Source organism: Brassica napus, chromosome A6, assembly GCF_020379485.1.
Source record: "Brassica napus cultivar Da-Ae chromosome A6, Da-Ae, whole genome shotgun sequence".
In the NCBI taxonomy this organism is placed as follows: domain Eukaryota; kingdom Viridiplantae; phylum Streptophyta; class Magnoliopsida; order Brassicales; family Brassicaceae; genus Brassica; species Brassica napus.
This window is the reverse complement of record NC_063439.1, coordinates 28,317,266-28,340,069: the sequence shown is the minus strand read 5'-3', so window position 1 is coordinate 28,340,069 and position 22,804 is coordinate 28,317,266. Positions and strand designations below refer to the sequence as shown.

The 22,804-nt window shown below is 35.9% G+C and overlaps 4 protein-coding genes across 4 annotated transcripts; 1 reads left to right on the top strand and 3 right to left on the bottom strand.

The window, feature by feature from the left end:
* Positions 1-278: 278 nt before the first annotated feature.
* On the bottom strand, positions 279-5,548 carry BNAA06G36770D (COP1-interacting protein 7). Its single transcript, XM_013789551.3, has 13 exons — positions 5,238-5,548; positions 4,863-5,042; positions 4,623-4,743; positions 4,492-4,534; positions 4,309-4,361; positions 4,163-4,218; positions 3,924-4,076; positions 3,708-3,850; positions 2,404-3,623; positions 1,447-2,319; positions 950-1,358; positions 570-635; positions 279-477 (listed from the first exon to the last, which is right to left on the bottom strand). The coding sequence occupies exons 1-13, from the start codon at positions 5,294-5,296 to the stop codon at positions 422-424; spliced, it is 3,432 nt and encodes a 1,143-aa protein (XP_013645005.1). The 5' UTR covers positions 5,297-5,548; the 3' UTR covers positions 279-421.
* A 118-nt stretch (positions 5,549-5,666) lies between these two features.
* LOC106350966 (probable inorganic phosphate transporter 1-3) lies at positions 5,667-10,674 on the bottom strand. Its single transcript, XM_013790789.2, has 2 exons — positions 8,346-10,674; positions 5,667-8,283 (listed from the first exon to the last, which is right to left on the bottom strand). Exons 1-2 carry the CDS (start codon positions 8,744-8,746, stop codon positions 7,077-7,079), a joined length of 1,608 nt encoding a protein of 535 aa, XP_013646243.1. The 5' UTR covers positions 8,747-10,674; the 3' UTR covers positions 5,667-7,076.
* Positions 10,675-10,925: 251 nt separating this feature from the next.
* On the top strand, positions 10,926-12,900 carry LOC106352497 (probable inorganic phosphate transporter 1-3). The gene is made up of 2 exons (XM_013792120.2): positions 10,926-11,401; positions 11,513-12,900. Exons 1-2 carry the CDS (start codon positions 11,001-11,003, stop codon positions 12,675-12,677), a joined length of 1,566 nt encoding a protein of 521 aa, XP_013647574.1. The 5' UTR covers positions 10,926-11,000; the 3' UTR covers positions 12,678-12,900.
* Positions 12,901-14,070: 1,170 nt separating this feature from the next.
* LOC106350968 (probable inorganic phosphate transporter 1-3) lies at positions 14,071-17,049 on the bottom strand. The gene is made up of 3 exons (XM_048781490.1): positions 16,882-17,049; positions 15,910-16,332; positions 14,071-15,456 (listed from the first exon to the last, which is right to left on the bottom strand). Exons 2-3 carry the CDS (start codon positions 16,311-16,313, stop codon positions 14,253-14,255), a joined length of 1,608 nt encoding a protein of 535 aa, XP_048637447.1. The 5' UTR covers positions 16,314-16,332; positions 16,882-17,049; the 3' UTR covers positions 14,071-14,252.
* Between the last annotated feature and the right edge of the window lie 5,755 nt (positions 17,050-22,804).

Here is a 22,804-nt window from a genome sequence, read left to right as displayed (position 1 = left end):
AAAACATTTTATCGTAGGAAGAAAAGTTCGTTGGAGTTATCATTGTGCTGGAAGACAAACCGCTCGTCAGGTAGAGCTGCTCTAATATATTATTATACTAATACCCTTGTGAACTTCTTAATTCTAAAACAGCTTTCAAAATAACAAATATATATAATATAATAATTTCCAGCGATAGTCTGATAAACAGTTTGTATAACAGTGCTCCCAGCTCATTGTTGGAAATTTTGAAAACCTCTCTATATTTATTTGTTGACAAGCGTGTCCAGCTCATGGTGGAAAATTAAAACGAGCAAAAGGTCGCATTTCACTGTATTTGGAATTGGAACCAAGTGTTTTGCATCAATGGTAGTTTATCATCGCAAATACGCAAGTCATTACAATGTGTAAATGGAGATGATATCTAATCCACTCAACTTCCTTACGAGACTCTCTTCTTGTTCTTGAAGGGAGACAGTAATGAGAAATGGCGAGAAGCTGAGAAAGTTTAAGAAAAGTGAGAAATCTTATTTAAGACTCCCATCACTGGAAGAACTCAGATAAATAAATGATTAGAAGTATATTCTTACATTTCTGTGAAGCGGCTGCTGCTGTAGGTGTTTCATCTTGAGATATGAGGTTCTTCAGTGTAAATGCTGGATAACAAAACAGAAACTTTAACCCCCTTCCGAGATACATAAGTCATGGTTATCATTTCTATACCATGTATGCTAACATCGATAGAACCGTATACTAGTGTGAAACAGAAGATTCTTGCTCTTATGCTATAACGTAAGTTTCATCCTAGAGAAAATAATTACAAGGTTCTTGCTCCTATGCTACAATGTAGATTTAATCCTATGAGCGGATAATACAGTGTAACAAACTTGTAAAGAGTAAAGCAAACTAAATGTACAGTTGATTCGGCAGTCTTTAGTAAAAGGTAAAAAGGTTTTTAAGAAGCTTGTACCTTCACTTGTCGTAGCAGCGGTTATAGCTGAACCATGATCCTCATTGCTATTGCCGGCTGCGTTATCAGACTCGGTATGGTATTCACTTGTAGACGAAGAAGACTGACTCTTTTTTCCAAATTTCAACAGTTTTCTGAGCCCTTTTGACGCTGACTCTTTTGTTTGAGATTTCTCTAAGGCCTCACTTATCTTCTTCTCTGGTATAAGGACTTTCCCAGTTTCTAGCGCTGCCTCATTTGAATGCACGCTTGGTGCAGGTGCTTGGGAATACTCTGAGTACACTGTGCATGAATCTTCTAATGAAGAAACACGAGCATGTGGAGCTTCATATGGTTTTACAGCAACACTCTGACTTGTCAGAAACTTTGGTGTTTCTGTTACTAAGTCACTCAGAGTCTCCAACCTAACCTGCAAACAAAATAACCTTTTCTGGTCACCAAAAAACCGATTAAACAGAAAGTAAAACTGATCTAGCTAGAACAAGAGTGCTGCTTACTAAGACTAGATCATTGCCACTCTCCGGTGTTGTTTCAGGGACTACCTCTGACTTGTCACGTTTCGTCTGATCTGCAGATATACTTCGAGCTGAATTTGGCAACACCATCACCACTGTCTTCTCAACCACTGGAGTTTCATTAACATCATTTTGGCCCAAGGGTTTGTTCTTGCTACCACTTGGTTCAGCCTCGGAAGCAGAAGATTTAACTTTCTCGACCCCTTTCACCACAGCATTAGTAGGACCTTTGGGTGGCTTTATCTTCAGTTCCGGAAGAGAAGCGATTTTCGCTATGTCATAGTTAACAATAGCAGATATTTTCTTTATCTCAGGAGTATCAGTTGTTTTTTTGGATGCTGTTGTGCGCAGTGACCTTGCTGAAGAGCTCGGTGCACTATTATTACCTATTTTGGGTTCTGACAATCGTCTTATCCTTGAGACAGACTTGTTTTGACTATCTAGACTAACTCTGGCTTCTCTCTTAGGCAGAGGTAACGGTGAAGCCGACCTGGTTACCCTATTTACCGTTGCTATTGTTTCTCTCTTAGATGGAGGTAGCGGTGATATCGATCTTGTTAGCCTATTTACTGTTGACTTACTTCCGGTGCTCAGTTTGTTACCACTCTTGGGTAATCTCTGAGATTCATTTGAGCCTAGAGAAGCACTTCTTATGGGAAGGCGTTGAAGAGGTGATAATGATCCTGGTTCTGAGTCACTGAACTTGGAGGCTCTAGGAGCCCCGGGAGAAAACTTGTTTACCAATTTTTTTCTTGCAGGCAACTGCGACTGGCCACCGGCTGAGTTGCTTTTAGAAGCAATCCTCTTTTGCCTTGCTATTTTCAAAGCTTCTATGCGTTTTCTCTCTTCCTCTTCCTAAAACAACAAAGGAGGGTTATATTATACGAGTGATTAGAAAGGCAGTTATCCTATCAATTTGTTGAAGGCTGAGATTTTTACCTTTTCCTTTTTCATAATCAGGAGATCAGCTTTGAAATTTCTAAGCTTGTCAGCACGTGCTCTTGCTTCATCTAAAGGGCTCATCTTTGTGGGTCTTCCTTTCCGTATTGGCCCTGAAGCCTTCCTCTTATCCGCAGCATCATTAGATAGTCTTGATTTTGGATCTCTCACTGACTTCTTAGCAACTCCAGCTGCCTGGTTATTCTTCTTCAGAGCTCTGGATCCAAAATCTAGCGCAGGGTCATACCCAGCCGATAACTTCTCTGTTTCTCGTTCTGGCATCAGGCTGAGATCATGAGGCTCATAATTGATCTGCTTTCTTTCATTTCCATCAGTTTGGTGGTAGGAAGAGAACTCTGATCCAATGTCTATAGCATTTCTCGTATTGCTTCCAGATTCCCTAGTAGCAATATAAGAATCATCATCCATGTTAAATGATGATCTCTTATCCAGACCATTCCTTGGATGATCAAATCCATTCAAGTTGAGAGGATCAGAAGAATCCTCAAAACCATTTTCTCTCTGGCGAACCATAAATGAGTCACTAGATCCCCTGAACTTACGAGCCACAGTCCCATTCTGAATGTCAGCTTCATCTCTTTCTTGATATTTTTCTGCTTCACGTTCACCATAAGCCAAAGGGTCATATCTCCCTGCACCTTGCCTTTTCTTCCCTCCCACCTCCTTTTCCATCATATGGTCAGCTGTACGATCTTCTCTATCAGCATCTTGCAATAAGAAAGTTTGGAATGCCTGCCAATCCCCAGTGTCAGCCTCTGTCCGTCTCTCTTTACCATTGTCACACTCTACTATTGCCCCTTCATCAGCATCAGATTCTGTTCCTGAATGATCTTGCTTCTTTGAATTAATGTAGTTTATATTCCGAATCACCACCTTCCCTGATTTCCTTCTCCTACCTGACTTTCCTTTCTCCCTGTCCTCCTCATCTTCTGAACCTGAGTCCTCGCTACAAGAAGAATGGTGTTTCTTAGCCTTTCTTCCGCCAGAACTACGTCTAGAATCATCGGTGGAAGGATAGGGAGATGGATAAGGATAGTTCGGGTAGTACGGCATGCCCTGCATAGCGTAACCTTGAAACACAGGAAAGGTCCCCGGCGGAGAGTGAACTGGCCATGGTGCATACATTGGCTGCTGCGGATGCTGCCCTTGCGCATGTTCTTGATTCACATTTGCTTTACTTTCTGAAGGAGACTTCACATCTGAATACAAGAAGTATAGTTATATAAATATCCGAACAATGGATCATCGATTATGAACATAAACCATTTATGGATTTATCTTACCACCATTTGCGAACACAATCCCTGAGTCGTTTGCTGCAGAGATGTTTGCCTGCGAGGCCATTACTTCTGCTGCTTCGATTTCAACCCACTGGCCAGTTTCGTGCTTTTTCTTCCACAAGTCCATGAATTTTAAACAGGCATCCCTATCACATTTACGAGCTTGTTGGTTACGAAACAATAAAAGAAATAGGTGAAAAGGATAAAAGTCTTTCTTACATCAAACGTGAGGCTCCAAACGATTTGGCGAAAGATATTAGAGGAAGCATATCATCAACTTCGAAACCAGCTGCCACAGCACGTGCAAATGCCATTCCTTGTTCTTTCTGCAACATTGTCCTCCTTGTCTCCATAACTTTTAGAACTTGAACTCTGATAAAACAATCCCACGTTATCAATCAGATACTTAACCTACTCTAGTGCTTAAAACACATATCTTTCATGCAAAGTGGGTGTACTTAGAGTTTTCATCTGATGCGGTAGATCCATTTGCCTGCCTTGGATGTGAACCAGGCTGTCAAAGATGCAAGAAGATGAATTAAACTTCTTTTTTTTCTTTTGAGAGAATAAGATGAGAAGAAACCATTTTTGGTTCAAAGTTAACCTCGTAAAGTACAATAGCTTTCTCTTCGCTGAGCTGTAGCAAAGGCCTGCTACCTGAATCACATTCTCATTTATTGGTTAAACTAAAAAGAGCTAAGAGGCATAATATTTTCATCTTTATGAGCTGAGGCTTTAATAAGCATAGACTCATAAAACACAAAACTTTGCCATCTTCATAGCATACCTTCTGTATTTTCTGCTCTTTTTGCTCGTAGATCATCTTCCACCTGTGTATACAATCTAACGTTAAATTCTATTTGACCATACACCAAACAAAGTCTTCAAAAAAAAAAAAAAAACTAAAAGTTCACTTACAACAGGCAAAGCTATTTCAGAGTTGTTCTGGATACCAATTGCTTCCTTGATCTGTTTGATCTCAGTTTCTAAAGTGTATACTCGTTCTAGGACATCAGGATTGCTAACAAATCGAACAAACCTGACAAGAACAGAAAAAAGAAACACTCAATTCAACCCAAATGTCCAATAATATCAAACCCAAAAAGTTCCATGTAAAAAGAAAGAAAGAAAAAAACAACTTATAGGGTGGTTTAAGACCTTTCAATAGTTGCCTTGGTGAACCAAACTGCAATGTCACTATCCTCAGGCTTGAGAATAATAGAGTAGCCACCTTTCGAAACTTGGTCTTGTGCTGTCTTCAAGTGAGCGAGAAAAGGATCAAGCAGCCCTGTTGCTATTTTCTCAGTCTTTCCATTAGCTGTTACCAACAGATCACACCTGATAACAACTTTTGATCTTATCAATCAAACCCAGAAACAAAAGAAAAATGCAATCTTTTCGACTTTTATATAACGATTGAGTTAGTGACTTTTACAGATTCGAACACAAAGTTAGCATTTTAAGATGTTAACCAAACATGCTGGATGGATCCATTAGAGTTAAAAGAAAGAGAGGAAGAGATTGTTGTGTTACCGGGTTCGAGTGGGAGTGAGCTGAAACACAACCGAATCAAGCCGAGTCGAAGATTTCATCGCAAATCTTAAAACTTTTTCAGATCACTTCTATATCATCCGAAGAAGAGGGAACCCAGAAGACAAGAAGAAAAGAAAATTGTGGAATTATATAAATATTAAACGATGTCGAAAATGTCTCTCAAGACAAGACCAGCGTTAGTGTGGGAACACAAATTGCAGAAAATCCAAATTAATAGTGGAGGAAAGGGGCAATCAGCTTGTCTGATGCATTTTCTTGTCTTGGATTCCAGCTGGTAAGAGTGAGAGACCAGAGTGATTTCCGAATTCAGAGGAAATGTGGGGATGAAATATGTAAAATCATTAAATAATTCAGGGGTAAAACCGGAATTTGAGTAGTATGTCCTAGTGTTTGCTACACGACAAATCCCCTAATGTCACCGGCTTGATAGTAACATTCATTCATGGCTTCGTTGGTCTTTCTTTTTAGCCTCTCAACGGTTATATTGGTTGTATATTTTTACCGAGTTAAATGAAAGATAGACAATAAATTGTCTTTAAAAAAAGAAACAAAGAAGAGATTTATTTCGGAGTTAAATTAAGGGGTAGTCCTACTCTTAGCCTTGATTGATAAAAATGATGATAAAGAAAGATCATGTATATGAGCAAATACAGTATACAGGACACCAGCTATATATTGAAGAACAACCTTTGTATATCTCTACAGTCTATGCAGATTCAAGAGTATAAAGATGACAGTGGGTCGAACATATCGAAATGTAATAAATATATTTCTATTTAAATGTTCTACACATAACGATAATTATGTATCAAAATCGGTTACATTCAGTTTTGGAAAGCACTATCGCATAGTTAATAAGTAATGGCATAGTATTGCAAAAACTCTAGTATTTTATGTCCATTTCTATAAAAATGTTGAGAATGAATGTGAACTCGCTACGTAAATAATGTCAATTCTGTTGATCACAACGTTTTTTTTTTTTTTGCTGAGAATGTAAATAGATGAAAGCAAAGTTATTTTTTTTTTAAATGTTCATTTCAGTTTTTAGTTTCCAACTATTGTATATATGTATATTTGATTAAACTATGCAGTTATTGTTATTTGCAATATATAAATGCATTTTCTTAAATTAAAATAAGGAGTTTTAATACCACCATCGTCGAGAAGTTACGAATTTCTTTATCTTTTTTTTTTGTAGTCGAATCGTTCAACTCTTAACTGTTGACATTTGAGACTGCAAACTGGATACATATAGTCATAAGATTAATTATTATTTAGCAATAGTTAAAATCATAAATAAAATAAAGCATATTCGAAAACATAGGATATTTGGAAAAACATATACATATGAATTTAATTTCATATATAAGTTCATGTATTATTGGACTTAGTTTCCACCATATGTCCATAGTATATATGTTTAAATCAAGAGATTAAATCAATAGATCCTTTTCATACCAAGAATATATTTATGTCTGTATTGTATCATATAGTTTAAATTATTGTTTGCTCAAAAAAAAGTTTAAATTATTTTTATTAGTTTCTCTTGTAACCTTATTTTGAGCTTAAAAAGATGCTTTTACGTGGAGACTCGATTAGCTATGTAAAATTAATGTTTCAAATGGTTTTAATATGTTTAGTAAGTATGAAAGAGGTAGACATGTAAATGGAAGTATAAACATAACAATGACCAAGTATCTATTGACCGTATATGGGGACTGATCATATATGGTCACAAAAAAAAAGTATAGACGTGCATTATTCCAAATATCACATCGCCCATCGCGAAAACCAGAAAAATTGCAAAAGAAAACTTAATTAACATGAACTGGTAGAAAATACGACATTATGACTGCCTAATGATTTCCTGACTTCTGATTCACCGGACAGCTCTTCAAGAGACTTACCCTTGGGCTCAGGGATAAGAAAAGTGAAGAGCATACCAATGAAGTTAATGACACCAAGCATGATGAGAGAATTCTTGACTCCAATGCCCGGTGGATATCCTGCTTCCGTTTTGGTCTTGTCTTGGGGCTGAGCTGCGTATAAAAACCCAAAAGCTCCTACAATGGCTCCAGCCTTTCCTGTAGCGGCTGATATACCATGGCATGTGGACCTTAGCCTAGCCGGGAATATCTCAGCGGGTACAATGAAGGTGGTTGCGTTTGGTCCAAAATTGGCGAAGAAGAATGTGAGGGAGTACATAACCAAAAATCCAATACGGTTCTCTGGTTTGATCCAGTGGTCGTAAGGGAAGGCAATGGCAAACATAAAGACGGTCATCATGAAAAATCCCATCAGCTGGATAGCAAACCTTCCCATAATTTCAATAAACGCAACTGTGAACCAATAGCCGGGTACAGTACTACAGAATGCTATGAGAGTTTGTGCTCGAGCAATCATGTAAACCTCGTTGATTCCGTTCATGGTTTCTGCCTTAGGGATCCAACCGATAGCCGAAAAAATATCTTTTTGGAACAAGTTTTGGCTGTAGAAGGCAACGTCAAGCAAGAACCAAGTGGATGTACATCCGAGCAGGGGAAGACCATGCCGTTTCGCAAATTCCTTGGAGAACAAGCAATAGTTTAGTCTGGGGTCTTTGATGAAATCCTCTGCTCTTTCCTCCATCTCAAGATCCACTTGTAGGACCTTGGACATGTCTTGTGTAGCCTGCTTGATGTTCTTGGCCACCAGTGCGGTGTAACGAGCAGTTTCGGGCATCTTCATACGCCAATAGTAAGTCAAGGCTGCGGGTAGAGCACCAAACATGACGATGATTCGCCAAATGTAATCTGCTTGAGGAGGCGTGGAGAGAGCCCTGTCGACTGCATAGGACGGAGCTGGAAAAGTTTTGTCGAAAATGGAAGAGACTGCTAATGCCACAAAACCTCCGGCTAAGATACCGACGCCTTGCATGGCGAACACTGCCGCGATAAAAGCCCCACGAGTCTTCTTGTTTGCGTATTCAGACATGATGGTGGCAGAGAGAGGGTAGTCACCTCCAATACCGAATCCCAGCCAAAACCTAAATAAAAATTGTTTACATAAATGTTTTTAAAGGAAGACAGTGATATACAAAAATTATACCTGAAGAAGCAGATAGTGGTCATGACACCCTTGGCTTTGTCACCGAAAGACAGACCAGAAGCAACAGAACACAGGATCATCATAATCAAAGTGATACCATACACTTTTTTCCTTCCAAGCTTGTCACCGAGCCATCCGAAAAAGAGTTGACCGGCAAGGGTCCCACAGAGAGCCACACCATTGACTGCAGCCGCGACATGAGGGGGAAGTGAGCCAGGCTTTTCTGACAACGGATTGAAGTAGTAGAGTCGGCCAAGGAGCTTGGTCACCAATGAGACGCAGAAGAGATCGTAGGCATCAGTAAAGAAACCCATACCGGCGATGACAATCGCCGTGAAATGGTAAAGTTGGGTTTTCGCAAGATCGAGTGCCTTCAGCACTCCTAGTTGTTGTTCGGCCATCTTAAGCTTTGGTCGTCTCTCCTGCTTTCACACATTAAAAGTTAATACTTTTGTATTGATATACTTCGTACAATATTAACGTGGAGACATTCTGATCCCCCCTGTTGGGTAAGAGAACAAAAACTAGTATGATTCTTGGCTTCACGTCTAAAAGAAAGACATTAAAGAAACGAATGTGTTCAATAATGAAACAATATTTTAAATATCTAAACATTAGATTACATACGCCAAAATGTTGTCGTTTATAAATCGTAAGTTGATTCCCATACAATTCTATATCCTAACCTTGTCGTTAGCTTGCATGAAGGAGACTGAAGAGATGTTTTGAGTGCAGAAATGTTGGGGAGTTTATAGAACGCGAATATGAGCGCAGAATCATTTACTGGGTATATTCTTGTTTATAGTTTTGACAACACATTAAGCATATACTATCTCTTGTTATTTCTTTATAAGCCTATTTGCTGTCAAACAAAACGAACTTAGTTTGATAAAATTAATTTCCCAAGCCACTACTATACCCATCCATACTATAATACAAGATACTCATTGGACGGCCGGCTAGTACCACAACTATTCTCACAATTTTTCTCTTTCTTTCAGCATAATTCATGAGCGTTGTCAATAACAATTTGTTATTTATCTGAAAAGGATTACTTCTGTAGAATTCTGATGATTATTCGAGTTAAAATTAATGCTACCACGAATTGTTTCACAAAAGTTTATCCTCAAGTCCCTATTTTTGTTTTAAAAAATCGCATTCAGTATTCACGTTAATTTGACCTAATATTCGTTCGTAGCCTGTTTCATTATCAAAACAATCTGCCTCTGTCTTCCTTCTAGATGATAGTTTTAAACACCAAGATTGATAACTGGTATGTGTGTTTGATGCACGAGTGGATGCTGGAGATCGAGCATGAAGCCTGAGGATACGACCAAGACTGACGTGATGATATAAAACTGGATACCATAAAATAAAGAGGGACGTTTATTGTAACAGGCCTATCTATCTCGGAGAAAAGCAAAAAGCTGAGATTATATTATTAATGTTGATTATTGCAACAGAAAGAATGTTAACTTCGTAAAGACTCTCTCACGAAGATGGCGAAAACCAAAGGCATTATTTATTCTCATCTAGACCAGCATGGTCACACATAAAAATTCTTCTGAGTAACTATTTGTCTGAGTAGAAACTTGGTCCAAACAATATGGACAGTCGAAAAAAGTGTATGTAAAAATCTTATATACTCAAATATCAATGTTAAAAAACAATTGCTATTATTCCTAATGTTTGATGATGAAGTTTACAATTATGATACTACCACGTATCCAGTATAGTGTGAAAAATAACAATGTTTCTTTTTTAATATATAATAGATATTAGATATATTAGACTTTAATAGGATTTATATATTTTTTTTTAAAATTTAACTTTACTTTCTGTAGTGTTCCTTAGGCAAAACTGGCTGTCGACATTTTATTGACAAATCCAAGACTTAAATTAAAAGGAAACGTTTAAAAAATTACTTTCAAAATTATTTTCTTAGACGAAAATGGTTGACATTTTTTTTTTGAAACTTAGTTGACATTTTATTAACAAAGTCGACTTTGATTAATCTATAGAAACGGCGAAAAATTCAGTAGATGTAACGGGAAATATAGTAATAACTATACAAAACAATAAATTGATATGTAGACCCATCAATACACCATATCCAGAAGAGCAAATAGAAAATTTCAAGAAAGTGAAGGAAGCTAAATTAAAATTATAAAAATGTGGATATACCCACAAGATGCCGGAGAGTTTGCTTCTATAAATTGCCGTCGTCTCAGCCACCAAAACCACCACGGCACAACCAACTCTCTCTTTCCTTTTTTGACTACTTCTCATTCCTTCTTCTTACTTCATAAACATTGACGTAGTGTGACGGTGAGGTTAGTTACAAATCTTTTCATCAAAGCAAAAACTAAGGTATCGTTTATAATGTCTATAAATTATTGTTCAAGACTACATGTTTTAGACTAGTTTGTTCATAACAAACGAGAGTGTTAAATTAAGTTTCTGAAGGCTATTATGTCGAGCTTAGTTTTATAGAATATGAAATATCATTCAGTTTAAAAGTGCGTACGTGTCAAATTACTCTTTCCAACGTCAAACATGATCTATCGTGCAACACAAATATTTAAATGACAAATATTCAGGAAATGGTATAAACTTTTAGCATGTAAAAGCAGGAGAGACAAGAGAGCTGCTGAGATGGCCGAACAACAACTAGGAGTATTGAAGGCACTCGATGTCGCAAAAACGCAACTTTACCATTTTACCGCAATTGTCATTGCGGGTATGGGTTTCTTTACTGATGCCTACGATCTCTTCTGCGTCTCCTTAGTTACCAAGCTTCTTGGCCGCCTCTATTACTTCAATCCATTGTCAGAAAAGCCTGGCTCACTTCCCCCTCATGTGGCGGCTGCGGTCAATGGTGTTGCTCTCTGTGGGACTCTTGCTGGTCAGCTATTCTTTGGATGGCTCGGTGACAAACTCGGAAGGAAAAAAGTGTATGGTATCACTTTGATCATGATGATTGTGTGCTCCGTGGCATCCGGTCTCTCCTTCGGTAACAAAGCTAAGGGTGTCATGACCACTCTTTGCTTCTTTAGGTACAATTATCGTCATATATTCTTTCGTGTTTGGTAATTTATAGATTAATCTAAACTTTCAATATTTTTCTAAAATATATTTATTGATATATGTAAGCATATTTTGTCTAGGTTTTGGCTGGGATTCGGAATTGGAGGTGACTACCCACTTTCTGCCACCATCATGTCCGAATACGCTAACAAGAAGACTCGTGGTGCTTTCATCGCTGCCGTGTTCGCCATGCAAGGTGTCGGTATCTTGGCGGGAGGTTTTGTGGCACTTGCCGTTTCTTCCATTTTCGACAAGAAGTTCCCAGCCCCAACGTATGCAGTCAACAGAGCTCTCTCAACGCCTCCTCAGGCTGATTACATTTGGCGAATCATCGTCATGTTTGGTGCTCTACCCGCAGCCTTGACGTACTATTGGCGTATGAAGATGCCCGAAACTGCTCGTTACACAGCTTTGGTGGCAAAGAACATCAAACAAGCAACACAAGACATGTCCAAGGTCTTACAAGTAGAGCTTCAGATGGAAGAACGAGCAGAGGATATCGTACAAGATCCTAGACTTAACTATGGCTTGTTCTCCAAGGAATTTGCCAAACGCCATGGGCTTCCCCTCCTCGGATGTACCTCAACTTGGTTCTTGCTTGACATTGCATTTTACAGCCAAAACTTGTTCCAAAAAGATATATTTTCGGCTATTGGATGGATCCCAAAGGCAGCAACCATGAACGGAATCCACGAGGTTTTCATGATCGCTAGGGCACAAACACTCATTGCACTTTGCAGTACAGTCCCCGGCTACTGGTTCACGGTTGCGTTTATTGATATCATGGGAAGATTTGCGATTCAGCTAATGGGATTCTTTATGATGACTGTCTTTATGTTTGCCATCGCCTTCCCGTACGACCACTGGATCAAACCAGACAACCGTATCGGCTTCGTTGTTATGTACTCTCTCACCTTTTTCTTTGCAAATTTTGGTCCAAATGCGACCACCTTCATTGTACCGGCTGAAATCTTCCCAGCCAGACTAAGGTCCACATGCCATGGAATATCAGCTGCAACAGGTAAGGCTGGAGCCATCGTGGGAGCTTTTGGTTTTCTATACGCGGCTCAGCCACAGGACAAGACCAAGACAGATGCAGGATATCCACCGGGCATCGGAGTGAAGAACTCTCTGATCATGCTTGGTGTCATTAACTTTGTTGGTATGCTCTTCACCTTCCTTGTCCCTGAGCCGAAAGGAAAGTCCCTTGAAGAGCTATCCGGTGAAACTGAGGTTGAGAAATGATCTGAGATGTACTATTGTTTTTGTTTGTTTAAACTTCTGTTTCAGATTTTAATGTCCCTTTCCGTGGTGCACTAAAAAGAGGATGTTTATGATGTGGAGTACTTCAATTTGTTCCTGCCCTGGATGAAAATGGCTTATTCCTCTATAAGCTACTTATTCCTGGCATTTTCACACAAAAACTTTTAAACAATGCCAAAAACCACATGAATAACAGAAAATGACTTATTTCTCTATGAACTAGTCGTTTCCGGTTTTTTCTACATACGAACATTTAAACCAAATCATGCTAAAAACCACATAAACAATTCTATTTTTGAATTACATACACAAACTATCGATTTTAAACTAATTTCTCTAAAACCGTAAACGGTGTTATTTAAACGTTAACTTAGTCTATGACAGGTGCAAAGTCTTAGTTTATGACAGGTGCAAAGTCTTCTTCTTCTTAGCACCATTTACGGTTTTAGGGGAATTAGTTTAAAATCCATAGTTTGTGTATATAATTCAAGATATAGAGTTGTTCATGTGGTTTTTGGCATGGATTAAAAATTAGTGTGTGAATCGAAAAAAATAGCTGATAGAACTACTCAAGAAATATAGAAACCTTTTTGGTTATTTAAGAATTTGGGTTTTGTTTTGGTTTGATTATTTTGGTTTTTGGTTTAGTTCGGATAATAACTTTAGGGACCTGATAAAATTTCTGATAGAAATTACGACAACTTTAATCGAAAATAGTTCTATCAGAAATTACGACAACTTTAAATATCTCGGATAAAAAGTATTAGGGTAATCCATTTTTTGGGTTATTCGGTTATAAATAGTATTTTAGCATGTTTGATAATTTTAAAACTAAAGATAATTAATATTTAAGATATCTAAACTGTATTTAAGATATTTGGGTACCGACTTGGTTTTTGGTTTGCTTTTAATTTGGTTTTATTTTTCTGTTCTAGTGATATAGGAATCGTTAAGATATTTGTGAACATTTATTTGATTTTTGTTTTTTTTGTTTTGTTTTTATGTTGTCTCACAACGATTTCAATTTACTAGAGGTGTACCAACATTTGAGTAATTTTCAGAAAATGTATATTGTTCTAGTCATATCAAAACTTTTATATACTAATTGAGTAATTATCTCTTTAACGTATCTCAGAGCATAGAAACCCCCCAAAAGTGTTTTACTGTAAAAGGTCTCAGGACTGGTCTGTGAACATGGATGTGTTAATTTAACTTTGAAGCATTTGAGAATTGAATAAAATCTCAAATGCTGCAAAGTTATGTTGATAATTGCGGGTAAATAGCCGTTTGTCATAGTGTTAACATAAGTTTGCAGCATTTGAGAGTTGAATAAATCTTTTGCCAACCACTCAACTAAGGACTTCCAGAACTATACCTCCAAATTGTGGAAAATATTTCGTTGATTCCCTTTATTGTAATGTTATACATAACACCTTATTCAAACAATAAGCTCTTTAATACATTATGATTTGTTCACACAAGAAGATAAACAACAAATTTTACAGAAAATCAAATGGACGAAATAACTATAGCATTTGGTTCGTATCTAAAGAGACTTCAGTTTCTTCCGGAGGTAGAAACCCCAGACGAGGCCGTCTCATCATTTACATTTTCACCTGAAAGCTCCTCAAGAGACTTGCCTTTAGATTCAGGTACTAAAAACGTCATGAGCATACCAACAAAGTTGATAACACCAAGCATGATCAACGAATTCTTGACACCAATACCCGGTGGATAACCTGCGTCTGTCTTGGTCTTATCCTTTGACTGAGCTGCGTATAAGAAGCCAAACGCGCCCACAATAGCTCCCGCCTTTCCTGCTGCGGCTGATATTCCATGACATGTGGATCTCAACCTAGCTGGGAAGATCTCAGCTGGAACAACAAATGTAGTTGCATTTGGACCGAAATTTGCAAAGAAGAAAGTTAGGGAGTAAATAATGACAAATCCGATTCGATTGTCGGGTTTGATCCAATGATCATAAGGGAAAGCTATAGCGAACATGAACACGGTCATAAAGAAGAATCCCATTAGTTGGATTGCAAATCTTCCCATGATGTCAATAAACGCAACCGTGAACCAGTATCCTGGGACGGTACTGCATAGCGCAATGAGGGTCTGCGCCCTACCGATCTTGTAAACCTCGTGGATAGCATTCATTGTAGCCGCAGCAGGGATCCACCCAATGGCAGAAAATATATCTTTTTGAAATAAGTTTTGACTGTAAAATGCAATGTCAAGCAAAAACCAAGTGGAAGTAGTTCCAAGGAGAGGAAGTCCATGGCGTTTAAGGAATTCCTTGGAAAACAAGCCATAGTTAAGCTTTGGATCTTGAACAACCTTTTCAGCAATTTCTTCCTCAGCTTCCAGATCCACCTGCAAGACTTTAGACATGTCTTGTGTAGCTTGTTTGATGTTTTTAGCAACCAAAGCAGTGTAACGAGCAGTTTCGGGCATCTTCATTCGCCAGTAATAGGTCATACCGGCGGGGAGAGCACCCACCATAAGGATGATACGCCATAAGTAATCAGCTTGAGGTACGGTCGAGCCAACAGGGTCTACACTGTAGATAGGTGATGGGAATTGATGATCAAAAATGCTTGAGAATATTAGCGCAACGATGCCTCCAGCCATGATCCCAAATCCTTGCATAGCAAACACGGCCGCGATGAACGCACCACGAGTCTTCTTGTTTGCATACTCAGACATTATCGTTGCTGAGAGTGGATAGTCACCTCCAATACCAACTCCAAGCCAAAACCTTTTTTCCAAAGTTGCCAAAAATGCACAATTCACATCAATACAATTGTTTTGTCGTCTCAAAAAACACTAATTGTCTTCATACGACATTTATTTCTTTTCATTATAACATTTTTTTCAAATGAATTTAGATATAAATAAAAACGTTTACACTCGAGTGTGTTTGAAATTTATATATAACTATATTTTAATAAATAATAATACATCATATTATAATGTCTGTTAAAACTATTATTAACTTATCAATACAATATCCATACTTAAAAGGAAAAAGTGATCCGATTTCCCCATTTATTTACTAGACAAACTGGTAAGAACTAAATCGAAATTTCAAAAAGAAATTGCAAAATGAATTTAAATATTCAAACAGTTCTTTTTTTTTGTAAATCAGATGGATATATAATTTAAAGAATCCATAAGTTTTTTAGTTATAGCTAAATTACTTAAAAGGTACCTGAAAAAGCAAAGAGTGGTCATGACACCTTTGGGACTATTTCCAAATGAAAGACCGGATGCGACAGAGCAAACGACCATCATAATCAAAGTGATTCCATAAACTTTTTTCCGGCCTAGTTTGTCTCCAAGCCACCCAAAGAAAAGTTGACCCATAAGTGTCCCACATAGAGCCACACCATTGACTGCGGCCGCCACTTCTGGTGGCAGTGTTCCCGGCTTAGCTGCTCCGTTCTTGTGGTAGTAGATGCGGCCTAACAGCTTTGTGACCAATGAGATACAAAAAAGATCGTAGGCATCGGTGAAGAAACCCATTCCGGCGATAACAATAGCCGTGAAATGGTACAGCTGTGTCTTAGCTACATCGAGTGCTTTGAGCACTCCTAGCTGCTGATTATCAGCCATTTGCCTTCTTCAAGATTATCTACAAAGGCAAAAAACAAACATTACAGCAAATATATATACATATAGTTAATATATATTGCACGTTCCATTGGAAGACAGAGGATTTAACGTTTGTGGCATAAGAATTGACGATAATCCAGTTGAAACGTCTCTAGATATTTTAATGTTTATGTTTTCTAAGATCTTTTTTTTGAAACACTTTTTTTTTTTTGAAACACATGTTTTCTAAGATCTGATTTGTTTTTTTGTAACTCGGTGGTCCGGACCCAAAAACCCGACTTTATGTAAAATACCCCATGTTTCCACACTTGTGCAGTGGCAGTTTTCGAACTCGGTGAGCTTAGCGCTTTTCAATCCCTTGTGCCACCCGACCACGTCCATGTGAGCTCTAAGATCTGATTTGTTCTGTACGAACTCGACAATCCATCTACTTGATCGTAGACTTTAGTAACAGTAATTTGAGCATGGACTTAAGGAAAAGTAGTTTGAGCGGCAGAACACTTAGTGGTAACTTGTAAAAATTATATACAGAAAAAGAAAATCCACAACACTCGTGAAATCAACTAACCTTTATGCTTCTGATGAGGCTCCTGGGTTGTCGGGTTTTAAGAGCGACTGAAGAAAGATATGCTTAGAACTTTTGAGGTGAATAGTCTGACTTTAAGATATCTCAAAGTTAGAAAATGCGAATGCTACTTATAGACCAAATTACATCTCAAAGTCAACGTACGTAACTACATATCGGAATCTAAAGAAGCATATACTCCATCTTATTTGTGTTTAATAAATTGTATTACAATAAAAGCCTCAATAATACGTAATGATAACTAGATTTTGACCCGCGGTTATTTTTCAAAAATATGTTTCTATTTGTTTTTTATGTCAATAATATAAGGGTTGTGCAAAATACCCGAATCTGAAGAACTGAAACGATCCCGATCCGAAAAAGTAGTACTAAACTCAAACTGAAATTGATTAAATATTCAAAACTTTTGTTTTTGGAGAACCGAAACCGAATTCGATCTGAACCAAAGTATTTCGGGTACCTGATTGTATCCAAAATAGATTTATATACTTATATATATTAATTATTTTTATATTTAATATATATAAAAACTTCTAGAATATATATATATATGATACGGGGGACACGGGCTTGGGCTCAGGGCGGTCGCACCGCTTGTCCCCCCTAGTGAGCCGGCCCTTTATATAATAAATTTTAAAATTTTAAAAGTAATTTAAATGGTTTATCCGAACTCGAATCGAACCCGCAAAAATCCGAAGAGAACCTGAACTAAAATTTAGAAATATTAGAATGAGACTGAAATCTTTGACCCCAGAAACCGGAAACCCAAACAAACCTGAACCGAACCCGGTTAGGTACCAGATAGATAGTTTCTCATAATATAATGGACTTCCAATTTTTCTTAAAAATATAAGCTTATTATTTTTTTCTCTTTCTTAATATACTGATATCCATGTTTCCAAACAAACTTAATTTTTAAAATTACAATCTATGTTTCCATTACATTATATTAAAAAAATTGGAAGTCCATAACATTATATTAAAAAGTAATGGACTTATGTTACTTGATATACATATTCAAATCAAAATAATCATTTAAAATTGATTTATATTTCATTCAAAAATATACATATATTCAAAATTTGATTTTAAGTAATCATATTTTCCAATAACCATTATAAAAATATTGTCAATATATATAAGAAAAATACAATATAGAGCCCAATTTAAAACACCAATTTAAATTATGGTTTTTATATTTCACATTAAAATTTAAAAATATAATATATGTGATTATTTATATGATTGTACGTATAAAATCTATCTTATTAAAATAAAAGTACTTTAAACTTTTTTGACAACATAATAGCAGTTAAAAAAAATAGTGATGTTTGCAAACATGGATAAAAGTAATTTAGGAAAAAAAGTAATGGGCTTATGCTATTAAAAAAAATTGGAAATCCATTACCTTATATTAGAAAATAATGGACTTATGTTACTTGATATATATATTCTAATCAAAATAATAATTTAAAATTGATTTATATCAAAACTTTATTCAAAAATATACATATATTCAAAATTTGATTTTTGCTAACATAAATAACCATTATAAAAAATGTTTTCAATATATATAAGAAAAATACAATACAAATCTCAATTTCAAACACCAATATAAATTATGGTTTTTATATTTCACATTGAAATTTAAAAATATAATATATGTTATTATTTATATGATTGTACGTATAAAATATTATTAATTATAAGATTACTTATTTGATAGTACGTATAAAATACAACTAATTATATGATAACACATATTTTTGTAATCTATGATGGTATATATATGATATATAATAGTGATACATATATGATATATAATAGTCACAACAAAATCTAATGTATTTTTAGAAATATCTTGCTAATCAATCATTGGTATATTTAAAATTCCTTGGGCATAAATCGTTAGGGAATGTATATTTATTTCATCTGTTCTGTTTACGTGGGGAGAAAAGTAGAATGAAAAAGAAGGTAATATTCGATATGTTGGATGGAATAAGATATTTTGGGAATTAAATTATTAATTAGCTTGGCTTTAGATGATAAGAATGAGAAATTTACGGTAACCAATTTTTAAAGTCGTGTAGGCGACGGGCTATAGAGTAAACGGACATTGATGGGCTAGAGAATAACGGGTAGAAACCCGAATAGATGCAATCCATGTTTCCAAACTAACTTTTTGTTTTTAAACTCCAATACATGTTTCCAAACAAAAGTTTTTTTAAACACTCATATCAATGTTTCCAAACAAACTCAATTTGTACTTGAGTTTTAATAAGATAGATGAAACTATTCTCGTATGAACTAAACCGCTTCAATCGTTTACTATATATATGTCATAGTCAGCATATATATTATGATATATTGATATAGTTTTGTGACCGATTACTGCATTGTTTTTTATGGTATGATAAATATTCTTAAATTCATGAGATATATATATATATCTTGTATGTATATCTTTCTTGTTAGTTTTTTTATAAATTGTATTATAATAAGAATCTCAATAATACGTTAACTACAGTGAAATCTCTATAAATTAATAATAGCGGGACTACACCAAAACTATAATTTTTTTTATTAATTGATAGAAATATTAATTTATCGATGTACTAATTGAACCAAAAACTCAATTTTATTTAATAAATTTTTTTAGCATATATTAATTTATAGAGTATTAATTTAAAGAGGTTATACTATAGTTGAAAAAACTACTCTCGTATGTACGAATTCACCCGCTTCAACAGTTTACTATATGTCATAGTCAACATAAAGATATTGATTATAACCGATTTAATGCATTATTTTCAGATGGTATGATAGATAGTCTTACATTCATGAGATATATATATCTTGTTCGTATATGACAAAAAAAAAAAAATATATATATATATATATATATATATATATATATATATATATCTTGTTCGTATATATATTGTTTGTGTTTTATAAATTGTACTATAATAAGACCTCAGTAGTACGTAATGATAAATTAAGTACTCTCGTATGAATTTAGCCGCTTCAGTCGTTTAATATCCTACTCAGCATATATTGTGAGATATGTATATAGTTTATGAACGATAATGCATCAATTTTGAATTATATGATAAATTCTTAAATTCATGATATATTGAAATTGAAATATGTAAACATTTGTGTTGGCTTGCTTTGATTGTATAAATTTTTGTATTTTTCTGAGAGGCGACGGTTTAGTGATGCAACTTCTTCACATTTCCTGGTAACAAAAACATCTTAAAATTATTTTATTGGAATATTTGTTCACATTACGAAGTGGATATGATACATATCCGAGCCCTACGCAAACGTTAGAAAGTCAAGCACACAAAATTAAAATATATGACCAAAAGGAGTTTTGTTATTTATTTTGATTTTATTGACTGAGAATTTCTAAATTGATTGTAAGACGAGCAGTCATCAAAAACAGGCATAGTAGTCAGTTTTTCTTTTTACAACTAGCATAGTAGTCAGTTACAAGAGGAAAATGTCTTAACTTATGTCGAACTCTAGTAATTATGATAAGTTCAGTATGATTTGGTTTAGTTATGGCAAAACTTTCGGTTGCTTTCGTAATCAAGTGGAAAAAAGGATTTTTCCCAAACTATTTTTTTTTGTAAAAAAGGAAATTAAATTAAAGACACAGACATAAAAATAAAAATTATTTCCAGTTCATGTAATTAATTCAAGAATAAAAATTATTTTTTCGTAATAACTTATTTTTTTCTAGAAATCTTCTACTTATTTCCAGTTCATGTAATTAATTCAAGAATAAAAATTACTTGAGTTAACTTGATCCTATAACTTGCACAATTCATTTTCTTGGAATTAATTCAAATTTAAATTTCTTGGGTGCGGTGATACAATTCGATAGGATCAAATCTGAAGTTTTTTTTTAATCCGATTGTTAGTTCGGACCCACTCTTTTTCTCACCTTGCTCGGTAATGAGGCCTTTCAGGTCTCTTTCTTAGCGCGGTTGACGGTCGTGGAAAAGGCATATAGTTGGGTCTTCACAGAGGTGACTTCTCACCCCTTTCCTCACTGCCGATACTATTGTGCAAGAGTGTGGATGCGCCAGATCTTCACGCTACTATGTCTCCGCTGCGCCTCTATCACAATACGCCGTCTCAAGCATCGACGGTTCTTCACAGATTCGGTTCTACAATCTCATTCCTTTTCCCTCATCGCAAGAGCTACCGTGCAAGAGTGTGGTTTCGCTAGTTCTGATTGCTACTATAACATCGCTGCGTCTCCATTACATTATGCCGTCTCAAGCATCGACGGTTCTTCACAGTGCGACCCTTTCCCTGGAGCTGCAATCGTCTACCGAGGTTCTCAGACTTCTTGTTATCAAAACCCGTTGGTTGGGTTTTTCAACGTCGATTTCGACTTTTTTGCGTTCTTTCGAATGCAGGCTTTAGGATTACAAGTGAAGCTTCTCTATGGGTCTCTTCTCTCTTTAGCCACATCTATCCTTCGCTATGTTTTAATTGTTTTCGTTTATCTTTTTACCGTCGAGGATCACTCCGGTTGTAATCGACTTAGCCCATGGGGCGTTTAGTTTAATATAAGCATTTGGTGTTCAAAAAAAAAAAAAAAAAACGGGTGCTCCTTTCAGTATGTGTCTTTGGCCATCCTTTTTTTCCGTCCATCTTGTGCTTCAAAGCCTGTGAAAATTGCAAACTCCGATAAGTTCATCGAAAACTAGCTACATTGAAGACGTCACGGGAAGTCTCCCGACATCCGAGGAAGCGAAGTGAAACTCACCTTCTCGTGGTTAACGTTAACGGTTAAGAACGGTATTCGATTTCCGGTAATTTAGGATCTGACTTAGCGGAACTTATCGTGTTAATGGGTCGAATGAAGCATTGAAGCTTGTTAGGAGATTTCAGATTTGAGTTGTTTTGTTCGAGTCGAATTTGTAATCTGATCCTCCGAGACGATTAATATATAAATATTTATTTACAAAAACAATACTTAATTTCTGTAAAGATGTGTACGTTACTTGTTAAAACAATGTGTTACTTGATACTGTGACTGTGTAGTTTGATATACCCAAAACGAGCTGTGGATTTTACTCGGTTTGAGTCGGAATGGAATTTCTTTCCACTCTCTAAAAAAACTTGTGCACTAATCAATTAATTATATTAGTGTTCTTAATGATTAGTATCCCCTAAAAGATTTATATCGACGTGGTTGTGTTGACCATACATATTAAGGTATAATTTGTTACATGAGGGCCACAAGTTTCAACTATATATTTTCACATTATATTAGTTATATGTTAATTTGTCAATGGACGTACGTAGATTAAGGACTTCGCATAATTTAAGACAATTATATGCTAATAAAAATACTTTGTCCCCACCAACAGCTAATTCCAGCAGGTAAACATCCCCAAACTACAAGCAAATAGAATGTGACAATAATGATCCATAGGAACTATATAATTCTAGAAAAGAGAATTGTATATAGCATGTACCAACCATACAGAACTTGTGCATGATCATATGGTTGACGCGGTAATGGCTGCGGCCCTGCGGGTGTGATTGGAGTTGAATACACAAATCTAAACCTTTGGCATCAGTTAAATGTTTAGAAGTATGATAAGCGTTAGAATAAAATATATGAAAAAAAAGATATGGAAAAATACTATGATTTATCAAATCAAAAAGAATAAAATGATAAGCGTTGTCCGGAAACGAGAATAAAAAGACTAGTATGTTAACTTTTTTTTTTTTTTTTTGACGTTTAACGGCTACGTTAACTCAGTACCGATGAAAGAAGTGAATTGTCATATTTCCAGAAAGTTGATATACTTATTAAAAACTTAAAAGCCCAGTCCAGAACAATCATTGTTGATTGGTAGAAATTGGGCTTTTT